Raw genomic sequence first — 23,835 nt, forward strand, 5'->3', positions numbered from 1 at the left:
TCATACCGGGAGCTGGTGGTCTTGGCTACAACTGCGGGCCAGGGGATGGCCAGCTGGACAGCGGCGCGTTTGCACAAGTCAAGCATGTCTCGACTGGGGAAATTGGAAGCTAGGGGGGAAGGGAGGCAACAGAGGCAGCAGGCTGTGCAGCCAGAGCTGGAGTGGCGAAGACATTGTCTTCCTCTTCGTCCTCTGATATGAGAAGTTCAGAGGTGGCGTCTTCATCCTTCGCACAGTCCAGTTCGAGGATGTCTTCTTTGTGCGGATGGATGGTGATCAGGTCGAGGTGGGAGCCCGAGCTGGTACCAGGGGCCACTGTGGTCTCCATTGGAGTCCCCTTTTCCTCACCCACTGTGATGGCAGCGCCGCTTGGGGGAAGATGGGGGTCCAGGCTAGCTTGTTGTGCTAGCTGTCTGCAGAGACTCTTCACTGTGAACACTGCACAGTGTCGACACTAGCCAGGGACAAGCGGACATGTTCCTGCCTGAGGCAGCGTGAACAGACCTGGTTTGTGTCTCTGCCCAATATCTTGTTCCCTCATTCACAAAGTTGGGCTTCGGAGTCTCCAGACTCTCTAGTGGGGAGGGCTTTGGCCTCTTGGTCACAGTGGTTAGCTAGCGTGCTAACACCTGGCGGCTAGCTGAGGAGGAAACCAACCGGTGCCTGATGGTCGTGGTGGACATCAAGGGCAGTGTTGGGCCAAACCATCAACTGGTGTGTTAAGTCCGGAAGCTCGACAGCCATGGTGGGGCTTCGAAATGTGGAGCTGGGCCGTCAACTGGATTGTTAACGCCCGGAACTCGACAGCCATTACAGGGTGTTGAGGACAGTGCTAGCCAAGCGTGGAGGGCATGGTAAGCACTGTTCGATATGGTTTGACCGAAAAAAGCAAAAAGGCATTCAAAAACTCGTAGCACCCGGTGACAGAAGCTAGATAAGATCCGTCTGTGGACATTAGGCTAGCTAGTTAAGGACGCGTGATATGAGTAGAGGTGTTTGAATGACGTAGTGCTGTCTGCCTCCACTACTTATAGTAGATGGAACGACTTATGGTGGACAGATAAGTTTTACCAGCCAATCAGGATTGGCATAATGAGACTGTTGCTTCTGAGCGTGCTTCCCATAGTGAGACATCGAACAAAAATATTATGAAAGAGAACTGGATTTCCTCATCGCTCTAACTTCCGGGATTTATTCCGTGTCCTGTACTATAACTTTGGTTAACTTCTTACCGGGTATGTCACCATGGTAATTTAGGCTGAAAACCAAACGTGGTCGGGACCAGGCTTAGTGGTACAATATTATCTGAGTATAAAAGTCCAGCCTCCTGACCAATCAGTTTTCTTTGAAAATGAGCTGCTCATTGTTAGAAGATCCTGGTTGTGCAGATCTGACATTTTACCAGATGACATCCTATTGGAAAGATATAGATTTTCACCTGATAAACTGAACAAAAAAATTATGAAATGTGAAAAACAAAATGAGTGAAAATTATGCAAAATTAATGGAAAGATATCTACAAAACAAAAAACTGTCAAAATTACAACAAATATAGTATAAACAACTGAAAATATTTCAGAAATATGAACAATATAAAGAACCATTCAAAACAACAATAAAAAATAATATCACACAACATAACATAAACATACAAAAATGACAGAAATGTATCTACAAAGCCTAGAAAATACACAAACCACAAAAATATACACAAAATAACTGAAAAAATTAAAAAACATCAACAAAAATTCAAAAAATGACTCCACAAACACTCAAAATGAGTGAAAAATATCAAAAGTGACTCCAGAAATTGCATGACAACATAAACATTTAAAAATGACAAGATATTACAAAAGGACAATAAAAACACCCAAACCCTCCGATTGGTAATTCTTCTAAATGTTGACATGAATGTTGATCATGTGACCCTTTTTGTGGCTTCGCTGCCTGAAGAAAAAACTCCAAGTCCTTCACTGTCAATGTGGGATGTGTTTATTATGAGGTTTGAGGAATAAGAGAAAACTAAAAACAGCTTGACTTTAATAAACTGACACACAAAGTGTGAAATAAGAATAAGATGACATTAAAGTTTAGTACCTAACACTGATGTAGACACAGCCATTATGGCACAATATAGAACACATGACACAGAAAACACTATAAATATTTGACTTTCCTTTCAGAAAATGTCACAGACCTGAACAAAGTCATGTGACCACGGTGTTCCTCGTCGGATGTGGATGTTGTTCACACACAGCGGCTCCTCACGCCTAAACGCAACACAACACAAGTTTGAACCCGATTAGTGGGAACATCATGAACAGGAAGTGGTGTAAAATGTGATTTATTTTACCTTGCAGAGGGAAACTCAGAGACGCAGACCGACCTGACGTGAATCTCTGATTGTCGGTAAAAACGAGCTCCAGTGTTCTTGATGATGATGGTGTTGATCTGACACAAAGCGATGGGGTGAGCCACCACCGTCCTGTACACGGTGCTGTCAGTCTGACTACACAACACACACAACATACACAGTTCAACATTCAACACAACTCATCACAGTCAGAAATCCCTGTTGGGTCATTCCATGTCATTTCAACAAATGGCCCACGCACTTTGGTCTAAAAAAATTCTGAAATATTTACCAATTATTCATCATCAATCAATTGCCACAATGTAAATTTTCAGTTTCATCGGATCAACACTTTTTGAGATATGGACAATTTAGTGAGGGAGGCTATGTGTTGATTTTCGCACGTCCTTATTTTTCTTCGATTTCCAGCTTCCAATAGCTGAAATTTAATATACTAACATGTTGGGCCTCCTCAGAAATGTGTTCATGATAAATATTATGTTTTCAAAAATAAATGTTTTTCTGATGCAGTGTTTTTAATATTTTTATGTTACCAGTGAAAAACTAAACAAAGCTACAATGGCCTCATGTAAAGGATATTAAATATTCGAGAGTGGTGAAAAAACCCAAAGTCGGAGTCCAAAATGAAAATGAAGAAAAATTGTTTCACATCTCAAGAAAGAGTAACATTTATACTATGATTAAAATCCAAGAATAGATTTTTTCTAAAATTCCCACATGCCGTTATGGACCAATGAAAATAGTAAAAAAAGAATTTTTCTTCAGATTTCAAGAGCGTGTCACCCAAGAACCAATGCATATATGTGACTAATCATTCGTGATGTGAACAGTCTATGTTCATAGCTCTAAGCTGATCTATTTACCGGGAGCTGAGCAGAGCTGCCAAGCGTCACGCTTTGAGAGTGACAGTCACGCAATTTGACCCATTCTCACACCACACGCCACATTTGACATTTCTCATGCTTATATTTCCCCATTCAATACTCTATTGATTTTTTTCATGATAATGAACTTTGGTCCTCGCGGCTTGCCGTAGTTTGAGTAACTCTGATTGACTGACAGAGATATTTATTATTTTATTTTAATGTTATTGTTTTGCACAAATTTTATAACATTTAATCTTTTCGTGTGTACATGGTTCTCATTCCAATAAAGCTGTTTTGAATTTGAATTTGATAACCAATCCCAGACCAATCCATGTCTCCTTGTGCCTAAATCTAACCAACCACAGCAGGCATTACACAATAATAAACCAATCAGAAGCAACATAAGGCAAGCCGTATTTAACTAGTAACTTTCACACACAACACGCGTCGAGTCGTCGACAGGCTTTTAGAAAGAAAGCAAGTTTCCTGAGGACAAACGTCGTCTGAGACGGTATGTATTTTTGTTCACTGTTTATATTGCTGTGTGTGTGTGTTATAGTGTTACTTTACTTGTCTAAAAAACTGACACTTTGTGTGTGTGTCTTTCTCTCTCTCACTCACTCATATGTGTGTATGTCTGTGCTAGACATGAACTTAAATTAATTAAAACTCTTATTCAGCTACTACCAGTGTTATGAACACTGCTAGTAGCTGAATTGCACTTGTAGGTTATATCAGCATAAATACATAGTAAGTTAAACAGATGCCTTGTCTAATATAATGTTCATTTGAACTGTTCTTATGATTATTTTTGTATGTAATAGTGTATTTCTATAGACATTGAGTCTGCTGCTAAGACATTCATTCAATCAAAAATCACTTGATGTTTTAATGTTTTTTACATGATTATCTTTTTAATGACCTCCTTTCTGTTGCAGACAAGGAGAGCTGAGGTAAAGGTAGCACTGCCTTGGGCCACAGTGTTTTAAGTGGGAGCCCCCTGCCTCTGTCATCAAGGCATCAACATCTGTGACAAACACCTACAACATGAGACATGTCACCCAGCTAAATGATGGAGAGTTGGTTTAATTGTTGCATTAAATAAATGTATTTTGTCAAAATTCTTGTTAGTTTTAATTTCTAATTTCTGGTTGATTAAAACTAGCATTAGGAGGCCACAGCGCAGGGAGGTGAGGACATCAGTCTTAAGGTAGAAATCAATGTTAAAACAGGCCAAAACCAGGTTAAAAAAGGACACATTTTTTTTTTTTTAGCTAGAACGCATCAGATCACTAAAGTCTCACTCTTGTCATTTCTGAAACTTGGCAGCCCTGAGCTGAGGCATATGCTAAGAGGTTTATTGTAGGCCCAAACATGCTCCAGACCCAAACACAGCAGATCTTTGTGTATATTCTGAGAGAGTAGGTGGAGTTGTATTACTATGTTAAATTTCAGTTCCCTATGGGGTGTAGGTCCTGAGATATTGGAAGCTGAAAATGGAATAAAAATAAGGATGTCCAAAAATGGACAAATATATTCCCCTTCATTAAATTGTTCATATCTCAAAAAGTATTCTTCTGATCAAACCAAAAATATACAGTGACGGAACAATTGGTAAAAATATCAAACCTTTTTTAGACCAAAGTGCGTGGACCATTTGTTGAAATGATGTGGAATTACCCTGTTATGTCCTGTTACTGGATCTAAAAACAACTCATCAATAAATCCAAAAAGTGTGTTAAAGGTGCAGTCTGTAATGATGCAAAGCTAGCATGATTTGAGCTAACGTAACCTCTACTAAGCTCCACCCCCTTACATATGATCAGTCCAATGCCACGCCCCCAAAATCTTTAACATCTGATATAAAAATAACAATTTTTATGTCAGTGACGAGTGTGCACGCACGAGAATAGACGGACAGACGGGAAGACATCTGATTGGTTCTTTTCATTCACACCAAATGGCAGGGATTGGTCAGAGTTTTTACAGAATTCCAGCTGTTCCAGATGTCTGAATCGCTTCCTTTTTTTACATTTACATTTACATTTACATTTACACAATCAACTAGATTTCGGTCATTTCTCACTTACTTTCTCTAAGACTAAGAACTTCATTGAATTTAACCATGTAATGATTTTTTTTGTGCTAATCCTATGACCTAAAACTCAAGGTTTTTCTATAATGCTTGTAGGGAACAGGTCAGTGATGCATTAACATCAAAACCAGTGCTTTGTAAAATCCACTCATTGTGCAGCCAACTGCGTGGGGCACAGCGTCCCTACTAACACCTTGGACAGGTCACTTTGAGACACACACAGAGAACGTACACAAACCTTAAATAACCCACAAAGGGGAGAGAAAGTTGTCGCCTGACTTACAGGAATTACACAAGCTCTTTAGAAGCTGCACGCTGTATCAACAAGACAGAAAACAAGACAGAAAACACGCAAAGCAGCTCCATAATCACACAAAATGACAAAATACACAAAATGCCTTTAATGACACAGAAAAATACACAAATTATGTTGAAAAAATATGCAAAATAAATTAAAAAATACACAAAATATATCTAAAAACACAATTACATAACATAAAACAACAACAGAAACACACAAAATGAAAGATAAAAACACAAAATAATTCCAGGCTTAAAAACACACACAAAATGACAACAAAAATCAATAAAAACTTGCTTCGTATGTTCATATTTTTTTTGTGGTCAGATGTGGACCTTCCAGAGGCGGGGCCTGATACGCCCCGCCTGTGGAACCCCCTCCCGGACCAACTCAGGACCCCGCAAACGGTGGACGCATTTAAGAAACCCACCTTTTTACACAAGCTTATGCTTATTTACAGCTAATGTTTGTTTTTAGTCCTGTTTTTTTAATATATGTTGTAAATCTAAATGACAACAAAAATCAACAAAAACTCACCAAATGCTTTGTATATTTGTATTTTTTTGTGGTTAGATTTCGTTCATTATTCTAAATGTGATCAGACAATCACATTGTTGTGACCCTGCTGTGATAAGAGTAGCCAATGTGTGATCTAAACTTTTCACTTTAGAACATCAGAAGATAAGGAGCGAGGAGCCGTGAAAACGCTGTAACAACTCAGTAAATACTTTTGGTTTATTGACACTTTTTTTGGAATAAGCCGACTACATTGTTTTTAAATGTGGTAATAAATCCTATTCCAGCAGTATGCGGTTCCCATGTGTACAGAATCACGCCATGTTTGACGTGCCCGTATCAATCATAAGTTCTCCATGAAAGAAGCAGCAGTGAATGATGGTGTCATGGAAGGCCAAGGCTCAGTGATGGACATAAAGGACTGACTGGATCAGAGCGTAGATGTGAAAGTGTGAGAATGAACATCAGCGGTTCAAAGCCAGGTATCAGTGTGGATATATCCATTTGAATATGTCCTATTAACAGTGGAAAGTCCATTTTCTGATATCTAAAATAGAATTCTGACTAGTTATAATATGAATTGTAGATATCTGAAAGAAAGTTGTCATTAGTTACAATTATAATGTAGATATCTAGTTACAATTCCAAACAGTTATTCAATGCTGACTAGTCAGTTTTGAATAACTGACTGACTGAATTGTAGATGTCAACAATTAACATTATGACTAGTAAGAATTGAATTATTGATATCCACAACTAACATTGTTACTATAGTGGGAGTAAAATTTTAGATATCAACAATTGCTTTTGCAACTTGTCAAAATTACATTATCGATATGTGGCTTTGGAATTATAGTGTAAGTGGTGAGAAATGAATTGTAGATATCAAAAAATAGAATTGCAACTAGTCAAAATTACATTGTGGATATGTTGACTTGGATGTAAAACATGTAGAAATTGAAATATAGATGTCTACTAATACAAGTATGGCTACTTGTTAAATGTTGAAATGGTTTGATATAGTGAGGATGTCTAAGCTGACCCACGTCCATGACCAGGAGAGCCAGGAGAGCATGAGACCTCCTTCACTGCACTGTGGACTAATGGAAGCTGTCCTCATGTGATGCATTGACTCTGGTCTTCACTCTTTTACCTTCACACATATCACCTGACCACACGGTAGATGCACCTTGGCCTTTCAGTAGGTTAATGTGCTCCGTCCATGAAGCAGGGATGATATTAGACACACGAGCATGAGTTGGAGCTCAGCAATAGAACGTGACTCTAACTCATTTTAGTTCAGGGGCCACACAAGGGCGAGACCAGAAAAACTATTTATCTGAATATAATCAACTGTTATCCAGGAAGTTGATTATTATCTGGGCCATAGCATATAGTCATTTTAAAGATGTAAATCTTTGTTTTAATCAGAAATAAAATGACCAAAATGTGACCAAAAATGATAGAAAAGTTGGTGAAATGGGATTTGAAAAACTACAGAAATTGGTTAAAAGTTGCAAAATAGAGTGAGCAAAAACCAATAGAAAAAGTGGTTTAAAAAAAAGGGGGTTCAAAGTGTCAATATTGGCCTAAAAGTGTCAGAAATGGGGGGAGGCAGGGTTGGCGTGATATGATTTAAATCGCAGGAACAATTCGTTTAACTGACAAATAATGGGCGTGACAAGTGAAGAATGTCATTAAACTGGCAAAATTAAGCCTGAAATATAGTGAAAAGAGGTTAAAAATGACAATAATATGTGACATTATAAGTGTTGGAAAGCGTTTAAAAAAATTTGCAGGAAAGGCATTGAAATTTGATGGAGAAGTGGCAGAAATTGCAGTAATGGCGCAAAAATGCATTAAAATGAGCAAAAATATGGCAAGAAAAAGTGATAGAAATATTGTTAAATATGGCAAGTTTGGTGTAGTTGCTGAAAAAGGGTAAAAATAAGCAAAAATGGGCTCAAATTCTTCAAAAAATATTCATAGTTTGTTGTAGGCATTTGGCGACCCTCTCCCAATCTCTGACCCCAAGGTTGAGAACCCCTGATCTATCATGATGACCTCAGAGGTCTAATGAAAAGTAATGAGCCTGAATCTGTCAGTGGTTGGTCTTTGGGGAAGGATGGATGGATGGCTGGATGGATGGATGGATGAATGAAACTCACAGTCTGAGTCTCTGCTGTGATCCAGTGTTCTCAGTCCTCAGAATCACTTCAACTTCAGCACTTTTATCCAACGGAGAAACGTTCAGCTCCAGCAGGATGTGATGAGCTGAGAAACACACACACACACACACACACACACACACACACACACACACACACACACACACACACACACACACACACACACACACACACACACACACACACACACACACACACACACACACACACACACACACAGGAAGTAGCAGTTTTAAAGTGAGGGTGTACTAAGGGTAGGGCAACCATTGACTCTTAGTTTAGTTTAATTCATTAAAACCATGAAAAAGCTGTCATTTTGCAACTTCCTTTGTCTTATTTTTGCCCCTTTTCCCCCCAAAAATACCCTTTTTAGTTTGTCAGATTTTAACTTCATTTTGCCAATAAATTCCCCATTCTTGTAAATTCTTTTTCGACACTTTTTCCCATTTTTGTCGATTCTTTACCATTTGTTGCCACTTTTCATTAAAATAAACTACCTTTGACCCAATAAACATCTCTCATTTTTTTTAATACATTTTAACTCTTTTTTTCCCACACTTTTGCCCTTTTTCCACTATTGTTTGCCACATTTTGCTGATTTCAGGGTTCCAACACTTTTTTCACAATAATTTGTCAAAACTTTTCCAAAACTTTTCCAAAATAATTTACCAATTTTCCATGTTTTAGTTCTGAACCACTAAGATCAGGCCTTTCCAGTACACCAGAATAACAAAGGTCTGACAGTGTAGAAATATTTCCAAAACTTTTCCAAAACAGTTAAATTATACCATGAATTTTCAAGAATGGAAAATTGTGGGCTTTCTCGGGTGTGTATGGGGGGGGCGATGGTTGCCTCTCGGCTTGGGATCTTGGGGGCGTTCGGGGGGCTGCTTGGCCGTCGGGTGGTCGCCGGGGGCCCCTAGATTGCCCGCTCTTGCTGCTGGCCTGACTGCTTCTTCGGGCCCGGGGGCGGCTCGTGGGTTTTGCAGTGGCGGTTCTTGGAAATACATTTGTCATGGACGCACTGGCCTTGGGCTGTGGGATAACACTCATACTGGGCTCAACCTTAGACACGTTGTTCCCAAATACCTGTTTTATGGAATTTCCACTCACCTCTTCCTCTGTTCACAGCCACCACCATTATTCCTAAGCCGCACACTGGTCACCAAACTGGCTTGATAACTCAACAATAAGCACAATATACACAACCACAATTTCACATCGCATCACTTAAAACCTAACAACTATTCCCCACCCATTTTATATCCTATCTTGTATCCCTCTTCCCTGTTAACTTCCCCACCCCCTCCAACCCCTCACCTTGGTGTAACACTGCCCTCTCTCTTTTACATCCTCCCTTTAATAAAGTATTTACCCTTCCCTAGGGAGGGCTGGTGACGGTCACAATTATGCAATGAAATAAATAAATTTATTTAATTGCAATAACAAAATATGCATTGCTGTTAAAAGATTGCACTTCTTGTAGTGTTAACCTTCAACAGAATGTGCAGACAAGGTAAAAAAAAAAAGAAAAAAAAAAAAAAGAATGGAAAATTGTTTTTTCAAATTCCATAACATTTCCAGGAATGAATGAATGATGACGTTCTGGTGAAAACAACAAAGAACTGGTGTAAATATGTTGTAAAATATAAAATAGAGTTTATCTTCATAAAGACCATCAGGATGTGACACAGTTACACGTTCTGTTAGATTAATAACTGATATTTTAACGTCTACCACAGCAGAAGGAACCACGTAAGTCACCATGAAAAATCATCCAATCACAAGCTCCACAAATATACACTGTTTATAAAGTGTTAAATAATGTAAAGTCTGTCATAAATGTGTCTAATAAGTCATTAGTGAATACCAGAGAACCACATGAGTGAGCATGAGAAATTATAATAAAATATATACTGAAAATAAAATGTTAATGTCTAACTTAAAGACAAGCAATGTGAAATTAACAGTAAATATACAATGTGTTGACTTGTATATAAACTGTAAGTATATTAAATAAACACATGTGCTTCATATACACATTTATGTTTTTATTTAGGCTGTTTTATAATTTAGGAATTAGAGCTGGGCGATATATCGAGATTCAAGACGTATCGAGTTTTCTATTTTGGCGATATAGAAAACTATAATATTTCATATATATATATATATATATATAAATAATAGCTTATTATGTATCAGTCACTGCTTTTACTTCTCAGAACAACATGTAAAACTCAGTTAGATGATTAATGAGTGTCACATATTGATCAGCTGTTAATAAAGGTTGACCTACCAGATTCTAATCACATAATTGTATTTAGTAAGTGGTTGATAAGTGGGTATTTAGATTTCTTATACACCTATTCTAAAATATAAGGGATACTGGAGCTTAGTTGGGCAGGTGGTGGGTGGGACGGCTTGTTCCAAAACTTGACAGGTTTGCATTTAATCTGTTTCCTCTTTTATGTCTTTTTTTTTTTTTTTTTTACAATCGACCATTTTTGGCCCATTTTAGTCAATTTTCACTCTTTTCTTGCCACATTTTTGTCACTTTACTCATTGCTTTTAACTTTTTATTTAGTTAGGGTCAATTATAAATGTAATTGCATAATTCACAATTAAATACAATTATGGCATACTTATAATTGTAGATGTAATTTAAAACATCTGTTCCTGTCGTAATTGTAAATAAATAGTAATTAAGTTCAGGTAATTGACTTTGTTAATGTAATTGCCATGAAAAGTCTATAAGAATTGTCAAATTTAATTAAACGCTAAACTGTGGAACCATGTTACAGTTCTATGTATAGTTCTACACATATGTAGTTAACATTTATTAAAATATGTTTCGTATCAAGCTTTCTCACATTTAAAAAGATTGAAATCTCGGGGTATACTGACACAAAAAAGGCTCAGACGCCCACACCAAAAATATTAAAACATATATTTCAATTGATTAGGAAGCTTAAGAAGGTAATCAATAGGTAGGAAATAAATTAGATGATAGATATTTGTTTTTAGTGTATTTTACAGCTGATTTAGGACTCATTAGCATTAGAGATGCTAACAGAAAGCTAACACAAGAGGAAGGTTCACTTTTATTAAGTTATTTATTTGTAATCTGATTATAATTGTAATTGAGAATGTAATTTAATAGACTTTCTGAAGATAGAAAAACAATTGTAATTGAATTGTAATTGGAAAAAATGCTTGTCACTGTAATCCTTATATAATTGTAATGGGTAATTGAAAACGTAATTGTAACTTAAAAAAGTAATTTATCCCCAACCCTGACACACACACACACATACACACACACACACACACACACACACACACACACACACACACACACACACACACACACACACACACACACACACACACACACACACACACACACACACACACACACACACACACACACACTTACCACAAAAAGGTGACAAAGATGTGGTGAGGAGAAATACTTTCTGCTCTTTGGGGAGTGGAGACACAGCTATCCCACTGTTTATGGATAAGCCTGGAAAACACACACACACACACACACACACACACACACACACACACACACACACACACACACACACACACACACACACACACACACACACACACACACACACACACACACACACACACACACACACGATAAGAAGTGTGAGATGATCAGAGCTTCAGTCTGAGTGCAGGCAGACGTCGTATCTGCTGCTGATAATGAAGGGAAACAAGCTATTTATATTTATACTTTATACACTTCTCCCTTTAAGGTTCTCATCTCAACTCTTCATAAAAGTGATAAAGTCGTTTCTCTATCGTTGTTCAAATAAAAACATACAGATTTATCTACAATGACTCCAGTGTCAAACTTAAGGCTCGGGGGCCAAATCCAGCCCAGCAGTGTTTTTCAAATGGCGGTATATGCAATGGTATGAACTAAAAATACAAAGGAATGTCTTGGTCTCACTTGGATTCAGAAATAAGAGAAATGTGGCCAATAGAGAAAACCCAAATCTTTGTGTAAAGCAGGGGTTCTCAACCTTCTGGTCAGGACCCCAGACACTGGGAGGGGGTCGCTAGATGTCTTCAAGAAACTAATAATATTTTTTGGGAGGGCTGGTGATGGTCACAATGATGCAATAAAATGAATTAATTTATTTAATTGCAATAACAAAACATGTTTTGCTGTCTTAAAAATATTGCACTTCTTGTACCATTGAGCTTTGAGCAATGTGCAGATGTACCAACAATCTTGGGGTACCACAGGGGTCAGTGTTAGGTCCACTGCTTTTCAGTTTGTTTATAAATGATCTGCCAAGTTGTTGTCCTTTGAATGTCACCTGCCAAATGTATGCCGATGATGCTGTTCTGTATGTCTATGCAAAGGATAAAAAGCAAGAACTGACAGACACTATGACGTAATGTATATAACTGGCTTGAGAAATCCCAACTATACTTGAACAATTAAACAAGAGTTTAAATCCCTTGGAATCCCTCTCGAATCACAACTTATTTTAAAACGACAGATAAAAAACACTGTGAATAGAATTAAGTTTACCTTGTCCAACTTTAGGTTTATTAGAAACGATCTAACTCTTGAGTCAGCAAAATTGTATTTTGATACTATGATCATGTCACACGTTCTATTGTAAGACGACACTAAAGCCGATTGAAACAGTTTATAAACAAGTTCTGAAAGAACAAAACGTACCGTGACTGTCAGATATTAAAAAACATGAACAATGAAGTTGGAACAACGCTGTTAAACACAGACACTATGGTTGAGCTGGTTCTAGAGGAAACTGTGTCATTCTTTTTAGAAAGAGTTCATTTACTGAAGACAAGTTTTCAGTTTGTGCTTCTCACGTGCACTAGAATTCAAAACCAAACACAATACGTGAACTCTCAACATCTTAAAGCTTGGCTATTGGAACAACACTGTTGTCACAACTGTGCCTACACTTGTATATTTGTTTCATGTTAGCTAATTTTTGGGGTACCATCCACAATTTCTACTGAATACATACATTAATATTACTCCATTTTCCCCATTAATATTTTCACTATTTATTATATATTTATTTACCTTTTAGGTATTAGGGCTACGTGCAAGACGCACTTTATTTTCTTAAAAAAGTTACTCCCAGTATCATAAAACTGCCATTGCTGGTATTTATTTAATGTAATATGTATTGTGCACTTAAAATAGCACTTTATATTTACTGTGCAATCTGCAATATAATTACACACCTAACACTTTAACACTTGAGCACTTTAATCAACTCTTTGATATCTAATGTTAGCATTTAACACTAGTGAAATACATATGGTTCTCTGACCTTGGCCTGAATGTTTTATGATCTACTACTGTTTCATTGTTCTCACTTTCTTTGTTATTTTCTGTCCTATTGTGTTTTTCTGTAATTCCTCCTCCTGCTCAAACTGGCCATGAAGACAAACTGTTTTACTTGTTGTTTGATTGATTTTATTATCTTATGTTGTTGACATCAAACCTGCCCAAGGGACTACAGATGGAAATGACATTGTCCCTGTTTTAAATAAAATAAACTCTCACTCAAACAAAGTGAAGAAAACTTAAATGAAAAAAAAAAAAAAAACAATATTTTTGTAACAATTTGAGTCAATTTTCACTTATTTTACCCGTTTTCTGCTGCTACAATCATTTTCATCACTTGTTTTTTCAATTTTTTGCTACTTTTAATGCATTTTTTGCTACATTTCTGGAACTTCTCCATCAAATTTCAATGCCTTTTCTGCACTTTCAGCACTAATAAACCCTTTCCAACACTTTTTCTAACATCACATATATTGACCCATTTGTCACTTTAAACCTCTTTTCACCATATTTCATGCTTTTTTTTTTTTTTGCCAATTTAATCACATTCACGATTTGTCATGACCATTATTTGCCAGTTTAAATAAATTGTTCCAATATTGACACTTTGAATCATTATTATTATTATTATTATTATTATTATTATTATTATTATTATTATTATTATTATTATTATTATTATTTTTATTTTTACTTTTTCTGTTCATTATTGCCCACTCTTTACTTTTAACCAATTTCTGTGGTTTTTAAAATCCCATTTCACCACATTTTCCACCATTTTTGGTCACTTTTAACCCATTTTATTTACAATTAAAACAAGAATTTACATCGTTAAGATGAATATACCGGTATACTATATTATTACTATTATGTGTAGAAATTAAGCAGTGGCTATCCATACGGTTGCCGTATCAATATACCGACATTCTATCTGTACACAGCGCCACTCATTGGCCAGTTTAGGTAACGCGACTAAGACTAAACCTAACCGTAAACCTAATCCTAACCTTAACCCTAAACCAAACAATTGTTGCGATATAGGGTCATAACCTAACCCTAACCCTAAAACGCTACGTACGTGTATTCGGGAAACGTACCGATAGCATCGTGGGTTGTCCGTGACACTTTCTTTTTTTTTTTAAAGACCTACAGTTTTGAATGAACTATGTGATAAAATAAAAATATCTCTTGAATTAACACAATTCCTGCCATTTTTCTATGATTTTATGTAACTGTCACTCAAAAATTCCTCTTTAGCTCAGAACTGTTTAAACACCAAACTAATGTTAAATAATAAACACGCTCTTATCATTTTAAAAATGACCAATAAAGAGTTGAGTTGAGTGAGACTATCCAATCAGATTCCTCTGTTCAGTGATCAATACAGGATCTAATATCCATGCTTTTTGTTTCCCATTCTTCTCTTCATACAGCAGTTTTTTTTGGTCTAACTCACCGATTTGTGGACACTTGCCCTTGAACGCATCACAGTCCAGACAGCGACCCTTCAGGAACTCCTCATAGGACTGACACGGGACCCCCACCAACGGGCACGAGCCATTCAGTGAGCTCTGATAGACGTGCAGCGCCCTCATGTGGTCACAGATCACATATCCATACACTGGAAACACACATCTCTATAGTTTTTATCATTTATAATCATCTCCCTCCAGATTATTTCTATCATCATTTTGTGGATTTTTCTGTCATTTTGTGTGTTTTTCTGTCATTTTGTGTGTTTTTCTGTCATTTTGTGTGTTTTTCTGTTCTTTATATGATTCAGTAAATTGTTCTCGTATGTTCGTGTGTTTTTGTGTGTTTTTGGTATTATTTAAATTGTTCTATCTCAGTGTGTGTTTTTGGTGTCGTTTGGTTGTTTCTTACGTCGTTGTGTATGTTTCGCTGTTATTTTTATGTATTTTTCTCTCACGTAGACAGCTGTTGTCGTTTTGTGTGTTGCTGGTAAGTATTTTTCTCTTTTAGTTTGTGTTTTTAGTGTCATTTTGAGTGTTCTGCTGTTGTTTGTCTGTAATATTTAATAATTCATTATCACATGTCATCTTATCTTGTGAGTTTTTGTTGTCGTTTTGTGAGTTGCTGGTCATATTTGGTATGGTTATAATTTTGAACTAAAGATAAACATTAAATATTATAACCCCCCCTTTCTCTCTAATACCCTGTAGTGCCATCGCGTACCCCTAGGGGTACCCCACCTTACAATATAAAAGTGTATTTGGATCTCAGAGCGTTTAGTGTGACTTACTGGTAGGAAACCTGGAGCGAGCACACCCTGTTTGGTCCTTTCCACCATTCAGAAAGAAGTCCACGTGCCCCACAGGGATAGAGATGCCAAAGTCTGGAACAGAACAAACACTGTGTGATGGAGTGGGCCTTCAATACAAATGTGTGAGACTCAGTTTCTTTACATCACTCAGGGTTTGTTAGGATCAGCTGACCTTTGACCTTTGTGAGCGTGGGATTTAGAAACCCTCACAGAGGTTTTCTGGTGGAATATTAGGTCTGATGTGAAACTGGTTCAGCCATTATCTGTAGTTCTAACCTTCAGCTATGTTTCAGACTGAAGAGTTAGTTCACTTTACTTTATTCTTTTTTTGTGCAGTTTTCCACAGCTGTAGTTTGTAGTTATAAGAAGAAGCTAATACGTAAACACCAGAAAACTACAATAACATTTTCACTCATTTAGAAGAATTATGAAATAAATCACAATTAACAGTGAAGTCATTTACTTCCACCTCTGAGTTTGCATCTTTTTTTTCTTTGTCGTTGCTGATGCTGTTCATGTTGAAAAATGTTTTTTAACCTTAAAAACATTTCTTTATTCCTTTAAGGATAACTGCATGAGATGGTTTTATTGTATTTGGCGACATACAATATATAAATACAATTTTATTGAATTGCACAGTAGCATGTATTTGTTTTGTTGAATGAAAATCATATGATAATATATTGTTCACTGATTACAATGAGTAGCTCTTCAGGCAGGACTGCAGGCCTCCAGGACCAGGAACATTCTTTCCAGCTCTCACAGCTTTTATAAAACTGGTCTTTTTTTTTTTTTTTTATAAAAATGCGTATTCTGTGAAATGTAAAAGTAGTGAAAGATTCTCACAGTCAGAGTCTGTGTGGATGGCATCAACGAACTGAGCATCAGACGGATCCAGGCGGTCGTAGGTGTCGGCTCCTTTAAACATCGGCCCCGCAGGGTCCAGACCTGATAAACACACAGTGGAGAGAGGTGTTTCCATCCATCCATTAATCCATCCATCCATCCATCCATCCATCCATCCATCCATCCTCTGTGGTCAAAAAGGCTCCATAAGCTCTCTCATATCAAAGCATTTTGTCCAAAAACCCTCACATTACTTTTACTTAAGCCTGGGCAGTAAATCTAGAATCAAGAGTCAAGATATATAGAGTTTTCTATTTTGGCAATAGAGAAAATGACAATATACAGTATCAGTTTGATGGATCACTGAGTGTGTCCTAACCCAGACCTTCCCCTAAACAAGCTCACTCACACGTGCTGTCTCTTATTGGAGAAAAAGGTCAAATTGGCACATGTCGTGTAGCTTGTCTGTTAATAAATGTCCCATTGTGCATTTTTCCCTCCTTTTGTCTACTTTGTTGTCCTATGTATTACTGCTGTTCTTTTGTACTGTTTTGGTCATTTTGTATGTCTTTCTGAGTTTTGTTGTCTCATTGTGCGTTTTTTTCTCTTTTTGTGTCTTTTTTTGTATTGTTGTTGTTGTTTTGTGTATTTCTCTGTTTGTTTGTACATTTTTGTCATTTTTTTGTGTGTATTTTTGTTGTTCCATTGTGCATTTATTTCTCCTTTTGTTTTCCTATTAATTATTTGTGTTGTTCTTTTGTGTATTTCTCTGTTAATTTGTGTTTTTGGAGAAACTTTGTGTATTTTTTGGTGTCATTTTGTGCATTTACTTTTGGGGCTGCTAGTTGCCATGTTTGTGATACACGCACAATTATTTATTTTTTATTACCAACCTTAAAGCACTGTGATGTTATTTTAGCCTGTGTGGCACTTTGCATCAGCAAATTTAACCCTGAATTGTCTTTCAGGTAAGACTTTATTTGAACTAAAATAACTGAGACTTATATTGTATATTGCCATTTTGAGAAGAACATATCAAAATATGAATTTTGGCCCCTCTCGTCCAGCCCTACTTTATGTTGTCTTTGTCTTGTGTGCTACCTTTCCCTCTCTGATTTCCACCTACTTTTTCTGTAAAACTTTCAGGGATTGCAGGAATCTATTCCTGTGGATTTTGGGTGTAACATAGAAGAAAACCAGCAGGTTGGATGTAGATCTATCAAAGACAGACACAGAGCAGCATTGACTGTAAATCCACTGTATCACAGGGAGGCAGCCACTTTTCTGTTTCCCACCTCGTAATCTGATCGTCTCTGTGGGATCACGAGGACAGACTAAACAAAGTCCTCTGTTTTCACTCTTGGATGTTTCCTGAACTTTGCAGTTGTGGGTTAAATTAGCAGATATAGATGCAATGTATCCTAAATCTTCTATTTACAGTGCCTCTCGAAAGTACTAATACACCTTGAACTTTTGCACATTTTGTCAGGTTTACAACCATAAACATAAAGATTTTATTTTGAATTTTTTACTGAAAGTTCACACACAAGTAACAGACAACTGTGAAGTGAAAGTGAAATGATACATGATTCTGTTATTATTTTAAAAATAGAAAAGTCAAAAGTTGGGCTTTCATTGCTGCAGTTTCCTGGCTCGCAGATAGTGGAATAATTTAAGAAAAATTGCAGGAATTAGAGATTCAAAATCACTGCATTCATGTGATGTTAGCACGGGAAAACTGTGAAATATTGCGTAGTTTCATTGAATGTGTGTACTTGGAGGGACTGAGATATCTACAACTGAATTCATTGGTCATTTACACAATGATTCTGTTCAAACTTACCTGTGATTCGTCCTATTTTCCCTTCAAACAGAGTCCCCACAAAACCAGCGACGTGTGCCCCGAGGCTCATTCCGATGAAGTGGAAAGTCTCCAGTTTGCAGCCATATTTCTGTTTGGAAAAAAATGGTTATTAGGATTGTCACTGTTTTTTTAGCTACATGCTAAGCTACTCAAAACATGGAGGATATGTTTTAATAGCTTATGAAACATTCGTAGCAGTTCTCAAATGTGTGCTAATGGTTTCATGTACTATGTATTTAATCTGTATTGTTGTGTAAGTAAATGTAAGGATTGTTAAAAATATATACCTGTATATATATTATATACAGTTTATATATTCAAATGAATTAAGCACAAACTGAATTTTGTTGGTTTATCGATTATAACAAATTCACTTTATCACTCAATGTGATGACAAAGTTTTGTCTAAATATTTTTAGGATTTTTCTAAAAGTGTAAATTTGTTGATTTTTTTCAGCAATATAATGCTAAAATAATAGTTTTTTGAAGAAAATCCCTAGTTTCTATTGCTATGTGGCCATACCAGCCTGTCATTGCCCTGAACTAAGCAGGTCTGGGCCTGGTTAGTAGGTGCCACAGTGGGGGACAGTCACCCCAGTGGTGTCTGTCATTGTGTCCTTGGGCAAGGCACTTCACCCACATTGCCTCGTATGAATGTAGTGCGTGAGTGAGTGTTGGTGGTGCTGGGGCAGCCTCGCTTCCGTCAGTCTGCCCCAGGGCAGCTGTGGCTACAATAGTAGCTTACCACCACTAAGTGTGGAGTGAAAGAATAATCCCTTAACTCTGTAAAGCGACTTTGACTGTCCAAAAAAGCGCTATATAAAATTGATGCATTATTATTTTTCCTATGTGGTAAATAGCTCATTAAGCATCACTCATTAACTAAGTCCAGCACTCTTTAGCTCACTTTAATAATGGATTCAAACAAATCGTGGTTACATTCGGCCAAGGTTACAATAAAAATAAGCTTGATTTCTGCCCGTTGAGGAACAGACGACTGCACTACAATAGAATTATAGTAAGAAAATCAGCTTAAAACATAGTTTATAAAACAAAACACATGCTGATGAGGAGGAGCGTATATAGATAATTGCAGAATCTCACAGGAATAACAAGGTTGTTTTTTATCATGTTGCACTGATATACAGTAAAATGTGACTCTCTTTCTTGTTTACTGCACGTTTGAGTTACAGTGAATCAAAAACCAGGAGCTCTGATATCTGAAAGGCGTTTCCTGTCAATTGGGAGCATTGAAAAGCTCAGTCTGAGTGGAACTATCTGCCTTCCTCTGTCTAATAGTCTGAGACTGTGCTGGTCTGGCTCCACCAGGATTTACCTGCATCTCATTGATGAGCACAGAGATCTGCACGGCCACCTCCTTGTAATTCTCCACCACCAGGTTGTAGGCAAAGGAGGCTCCATAGACCCAGTCCACCACCACCACATTCACATCCTGGGCTCTGAGCAGAGCCTGACTGAGATCCTTGACCCAGGATGGCCTGCTCCCTAACGCGCTGCCAGGAATTCAACCAACAACCACAGGGTTGAAGGAATGAGAGGAAAGGGAGGGAGAATAGAGTGAAACAAGTCAATAGAACGTCTTTGACGCGTCAATCATAAAAGACAACAGAAGATTTGTACCAAATAAACTTTTACCAGAAAATAGATTTAAAGTGTTTGTTATCCCACAGAAAAGTAGTTTAGGGTTAGAATTTCTATTTTAAACACAAACCTAGCTGGCCAACTAGCTAGTTCATTAGCTATTGAGTAACTCAGTTAGATAATTAACATGTCCAAATATTTAAAGGTTTAACTTCACTTTGACACCAGTTTTAACATTTAGAACCATTACCATTGCGTAAAAAATAAGTGGCTGTGGCTGCCGCTGTTTTGACGGAGCCGGGAGCGGGGGAGGGGTGCGAGTTTTATATACATTTTTATTTCTTATTTTAATGCATACATTAATGAGTACAGACAACATAAGTCACGGGTTTCTTACAAAAGTATTTAAAATAAGTAAATGAAAAGCTAAATCTGCAGAGTGCTGCGGGTGCTGCAGGTGAACTAAGAAAGAGAACATAGGAGGGGGGAGGAGCTTTGCTGTGGAGCGGTGGGCGGTAACTCGGCTGGTGATGAAAGGTCCGAGGTGTCTCTAGGAGGTGGGGGCGTTCCTAGGAGGACTCAGGGTAGATACACCTAAAATGGCCTCCGTCAGAGTTTTTAAAGATTACTCAAACATACATGAATGAACCTAGGCAACACTCCAGACATGTTTTTAATGAGGGAATGACATAGTAACATGATATAAATCTTGAAAACAGTAAACTTTATATAACACCCCCCGTTTAAGGTCTTTTCATGTCTGAACAGCAATGATTATAATTTATTTTCTTCCAAACAAGTGCTAGCTTCTTCTTTGAACCAAAGCTAGCAGAAAAAAAGCTTTGTGCCCAAACACTCCACACCTGTACCCGTGGATGATGACCTTGGTTGGAGAGAAGAGGTTAAAGAGAGACGTTTCCTTGGTGAGAGACTCCCACTCAAACTTCTGAGCACAGTCTGGGTTCCTCCTGGTCAGAAGCAGGTACTGGACCTGCAGGTTGGCTCTGTACTGTCGGTACTCCTGCCACGTGCTGTTGTTAAGTTCAGCACATTCTTCCTGCTTCGCAACTACACCTAATGGAGGCAGAGTGAGGTAATCATGTCACACCAAAGTATTTTTACTGAAAGCTGGAAGCATAATAACATAATAATCCTAAATGCTTATTGTGAAACTTCAGCTTTTCCCTAACAATTGCAATGCTCAGGTTTAGCAAGGTTCAAATCCCAGACAAGCCCCCGAATGCAGCCCAATCTTACATCCTATAACTGTGACAAAAATGAATTCATCTATTGTTCCGTGCATTCAAACACGATTTTATCATATTTTTAGTGCTGCTGGAAACAAATTGTTTTTGTGCTGCATGGAATAAATTTCAACCGGTAACCCTTATCTTGAACTTTAATATTTCCTTAAACTCTTCGTCGTTAGCTGGAGCACATCAATTTCTATAAATCTAGTTAATGCCGTGGTCAGGGCATCGTCCATGTTACTGTATTTTAGCCTGAGCACTTACTTAATAAGTAACAAATCCATGTAAATTCATGTAAAGCCTCTCGGCTAATAATACACTATAGAGTCATTAACATATTTGTTTGTCACGAGCAGATGACTTACTCTGCACCAGCGATGTACCACAGACCAGATAAACACAGAGGAAGATGTACTTGTTCCTTAATGTCATTTCCGTTGCTGATCAGTTGAAGCTACTGTGGACGTTGCTCAGAAACCCTCCAGCTTGGTGGAAACCCTTCAGCTGTGATGGGAGTCGATCCTGGCTCTGTGTGCCATTGTTGTCCACAAACAAAAACTCAGGCCGTTCCTGTGAAAAAGTTCAAAGTTGTCGAAATGTTGGAAACAACAACAGAATTTCACATTGAGCAACAAGAGACAGAAAAAAACTGGTTTAGTTTTTTTTTTCCACTTTATAAAGTCATTTCATCAGCCTGCAGTGGTCTCTTCCTCTTTCTTGTCCCCAGGCTGAGCTTGTGGTGAAGTTTCTTTGCCTGCCCTGAAGCTGCTGGTGAATCATGACCTCATTTGTATTCAATGGCTGTTTGTTCAAAAGGCTGGACTATGGCCGGGTTGCTAGTCTGTGTGTGGCTAAGCTTAAGTATGTGTGTGTGAGAGAGGGGGTGCTTTAAGGTTAAACTAATGGTATGTTATTACACACTGAAATAAACTGTGTTTTAAAGCAAATTGTGAGTTACAAACTAAACCAAGATGACGCTAAACCATTTTTTTGCCCCAAGCTCCAATATTCTCATATACAGGTGCTGATCATATAATTAGTTTATCATGAAAAAGTTGATTTATTTCAGTAATTCCATTCAAAAAGTGAAACTTGTACAATGTATACATTATTTTACACAGACTGACATATTTTAAGTGTTTATTTCTTTTAATGTTGATCTCAGAATCTCAGAAAATTTGAATATTGTGGAGAGGTTTAATATTGAAGTCAGCTAATTAACTCAAACCACCCACAAAGGTGTTTAAATGGTCTCTCAGTCTAGTTCTGTAGGCTACACAATCAAGGGGAAGGCTGCTGACCTGAAAGTTGTCCAAAAGATGAGTACAAGCAATAGTGATAACCACGCCCCCTGGAGAGGATTGTGAAACAAAACTCATTCAAAAATGTGGAGGAGATTCACAAAGAGTGACTGTAGCTGGAGTCAGAGCTTCAAGAACCACCACGTACAGACATGTGTAAGACATGGTTTCAGCTGTAGCATTCCTTGTGTCAAACCACTCTTGAACCAGAGACAGCGTCAGAAGAGTCTCTCCTGGGCTAAAGACAAAAAGGACTGGACTGCTGCTGAGTGGTCCATAGTTATGTTCTCTGATGAAAGTACATTTAGCATGTTCTTTGGAGATCAAGGTCCCAGAGTCTGGAGGAAGAGAGGAGAGGAACAGAATCCACGATGTTTGAGGTGGAGTGTAAAGTTTCCACAGTCAGTGATGGTTTGGGGTGTCATGTCATGTGCTGGTGTTGGTCCACTGTGTTTCCTTAGGTCCAAGGTCAACGCAACCATCTACCAGGAAGTGTTAGAGCACTTCATGTTTCCTGCTGCTGACCACCTTTATGGAGATGCACATTTCATTTTCCAACAGGACCTAACACCTGCACACAGTGCCACAGCTACCAGTACCTGGTTTAAGAACCATGGTGTCCCTGTTCTTGATTGGTCAGCAAACTCACCTGATCTTAACTACATAGAACATCTATGAGATATTGTGAAGAGGAAGATGTGAGACACCAGACCCAACAATGCAGAAGAGCTGAAGGTCACTATCAGATCAACCTGGGTTCTCATAACACCTGAGCAGAGACACAGACTGATCCACTCCATGCCACGCTGCATTGTTGCAGTAATTCAGGCAAAAGGAGCCTTAACTAAGTATTGAGTGATGTACATGATCATACTTTACATCTTCATACTTTTCAGTTGGCCAACATTTCTAGAAATATTTTTTTTGTATCTTAAGTAATATTAAAATTTTCTGAGATAATGCGATTTTCATTAGTTGTCAGTTATAA

General features: G+C 37.7%; 1 protein-coding gene across 2 annotated transcripts; it reads right to left on the reverse strand.

Moving 5' to 3' along the window:
* Positions 1–1,974: 1,974 nt before the first annotated feature.
* Positions 1,975–22,290, reverse strand: pla1a (phospholipase A1 member A). 2 transcript variants are annotated; one of them, XM_028436489.1, is made up of 11 exons: positions 21,912–22,290; positions 21,166–21,370; positions 20,031–20,208; positions 18,674–18,782; positions 16,831–16,932; positions 15,964–16,056; positions 15,157–15,321; positions 11,778–11,867; positions 8,321–8,426; positions 2,354–2,509; positions 1,975–2,270 (listed from the first exon to the last, which is right to left on the reverse strand). In XM_028436489.1, exons 1-11 carry the CDS (start codon positions 21,976–21,978, stop codon positions 2,180–2,182), a joined length of 1,362 nt encoding a protein of 453 aa, XP_028292290.1. In that variant the 5' UTR covers positions 21,979–22,290; the 3' UTR covers positions 1,975–2,179. The 2 variants fall into 2 exon arrangements, with proteins under 2 accessions (XP_028292290.1, XP_028292289.1); XM_028436488.1 differs by having other exon boundaries at positions 21,160–21,370.
* Between the last annotated feature and the right edge of the window lie 1,545 nt (positions 22,291–23,835).

The sequence above is a fragment of the Gouania willdenowi genome, chromosome 21 (assembly GCF_900634775.1).
Source record: "Gouania willdenowi chromosome 21, fGouWil2.1, whole genome shotgun sequence".
NCBI lineage: Eukaryota > Metazoa > Chordata > Actinopteri > Blenniiformes > Gobiesocidae > Gouania > Gouania willdenowi.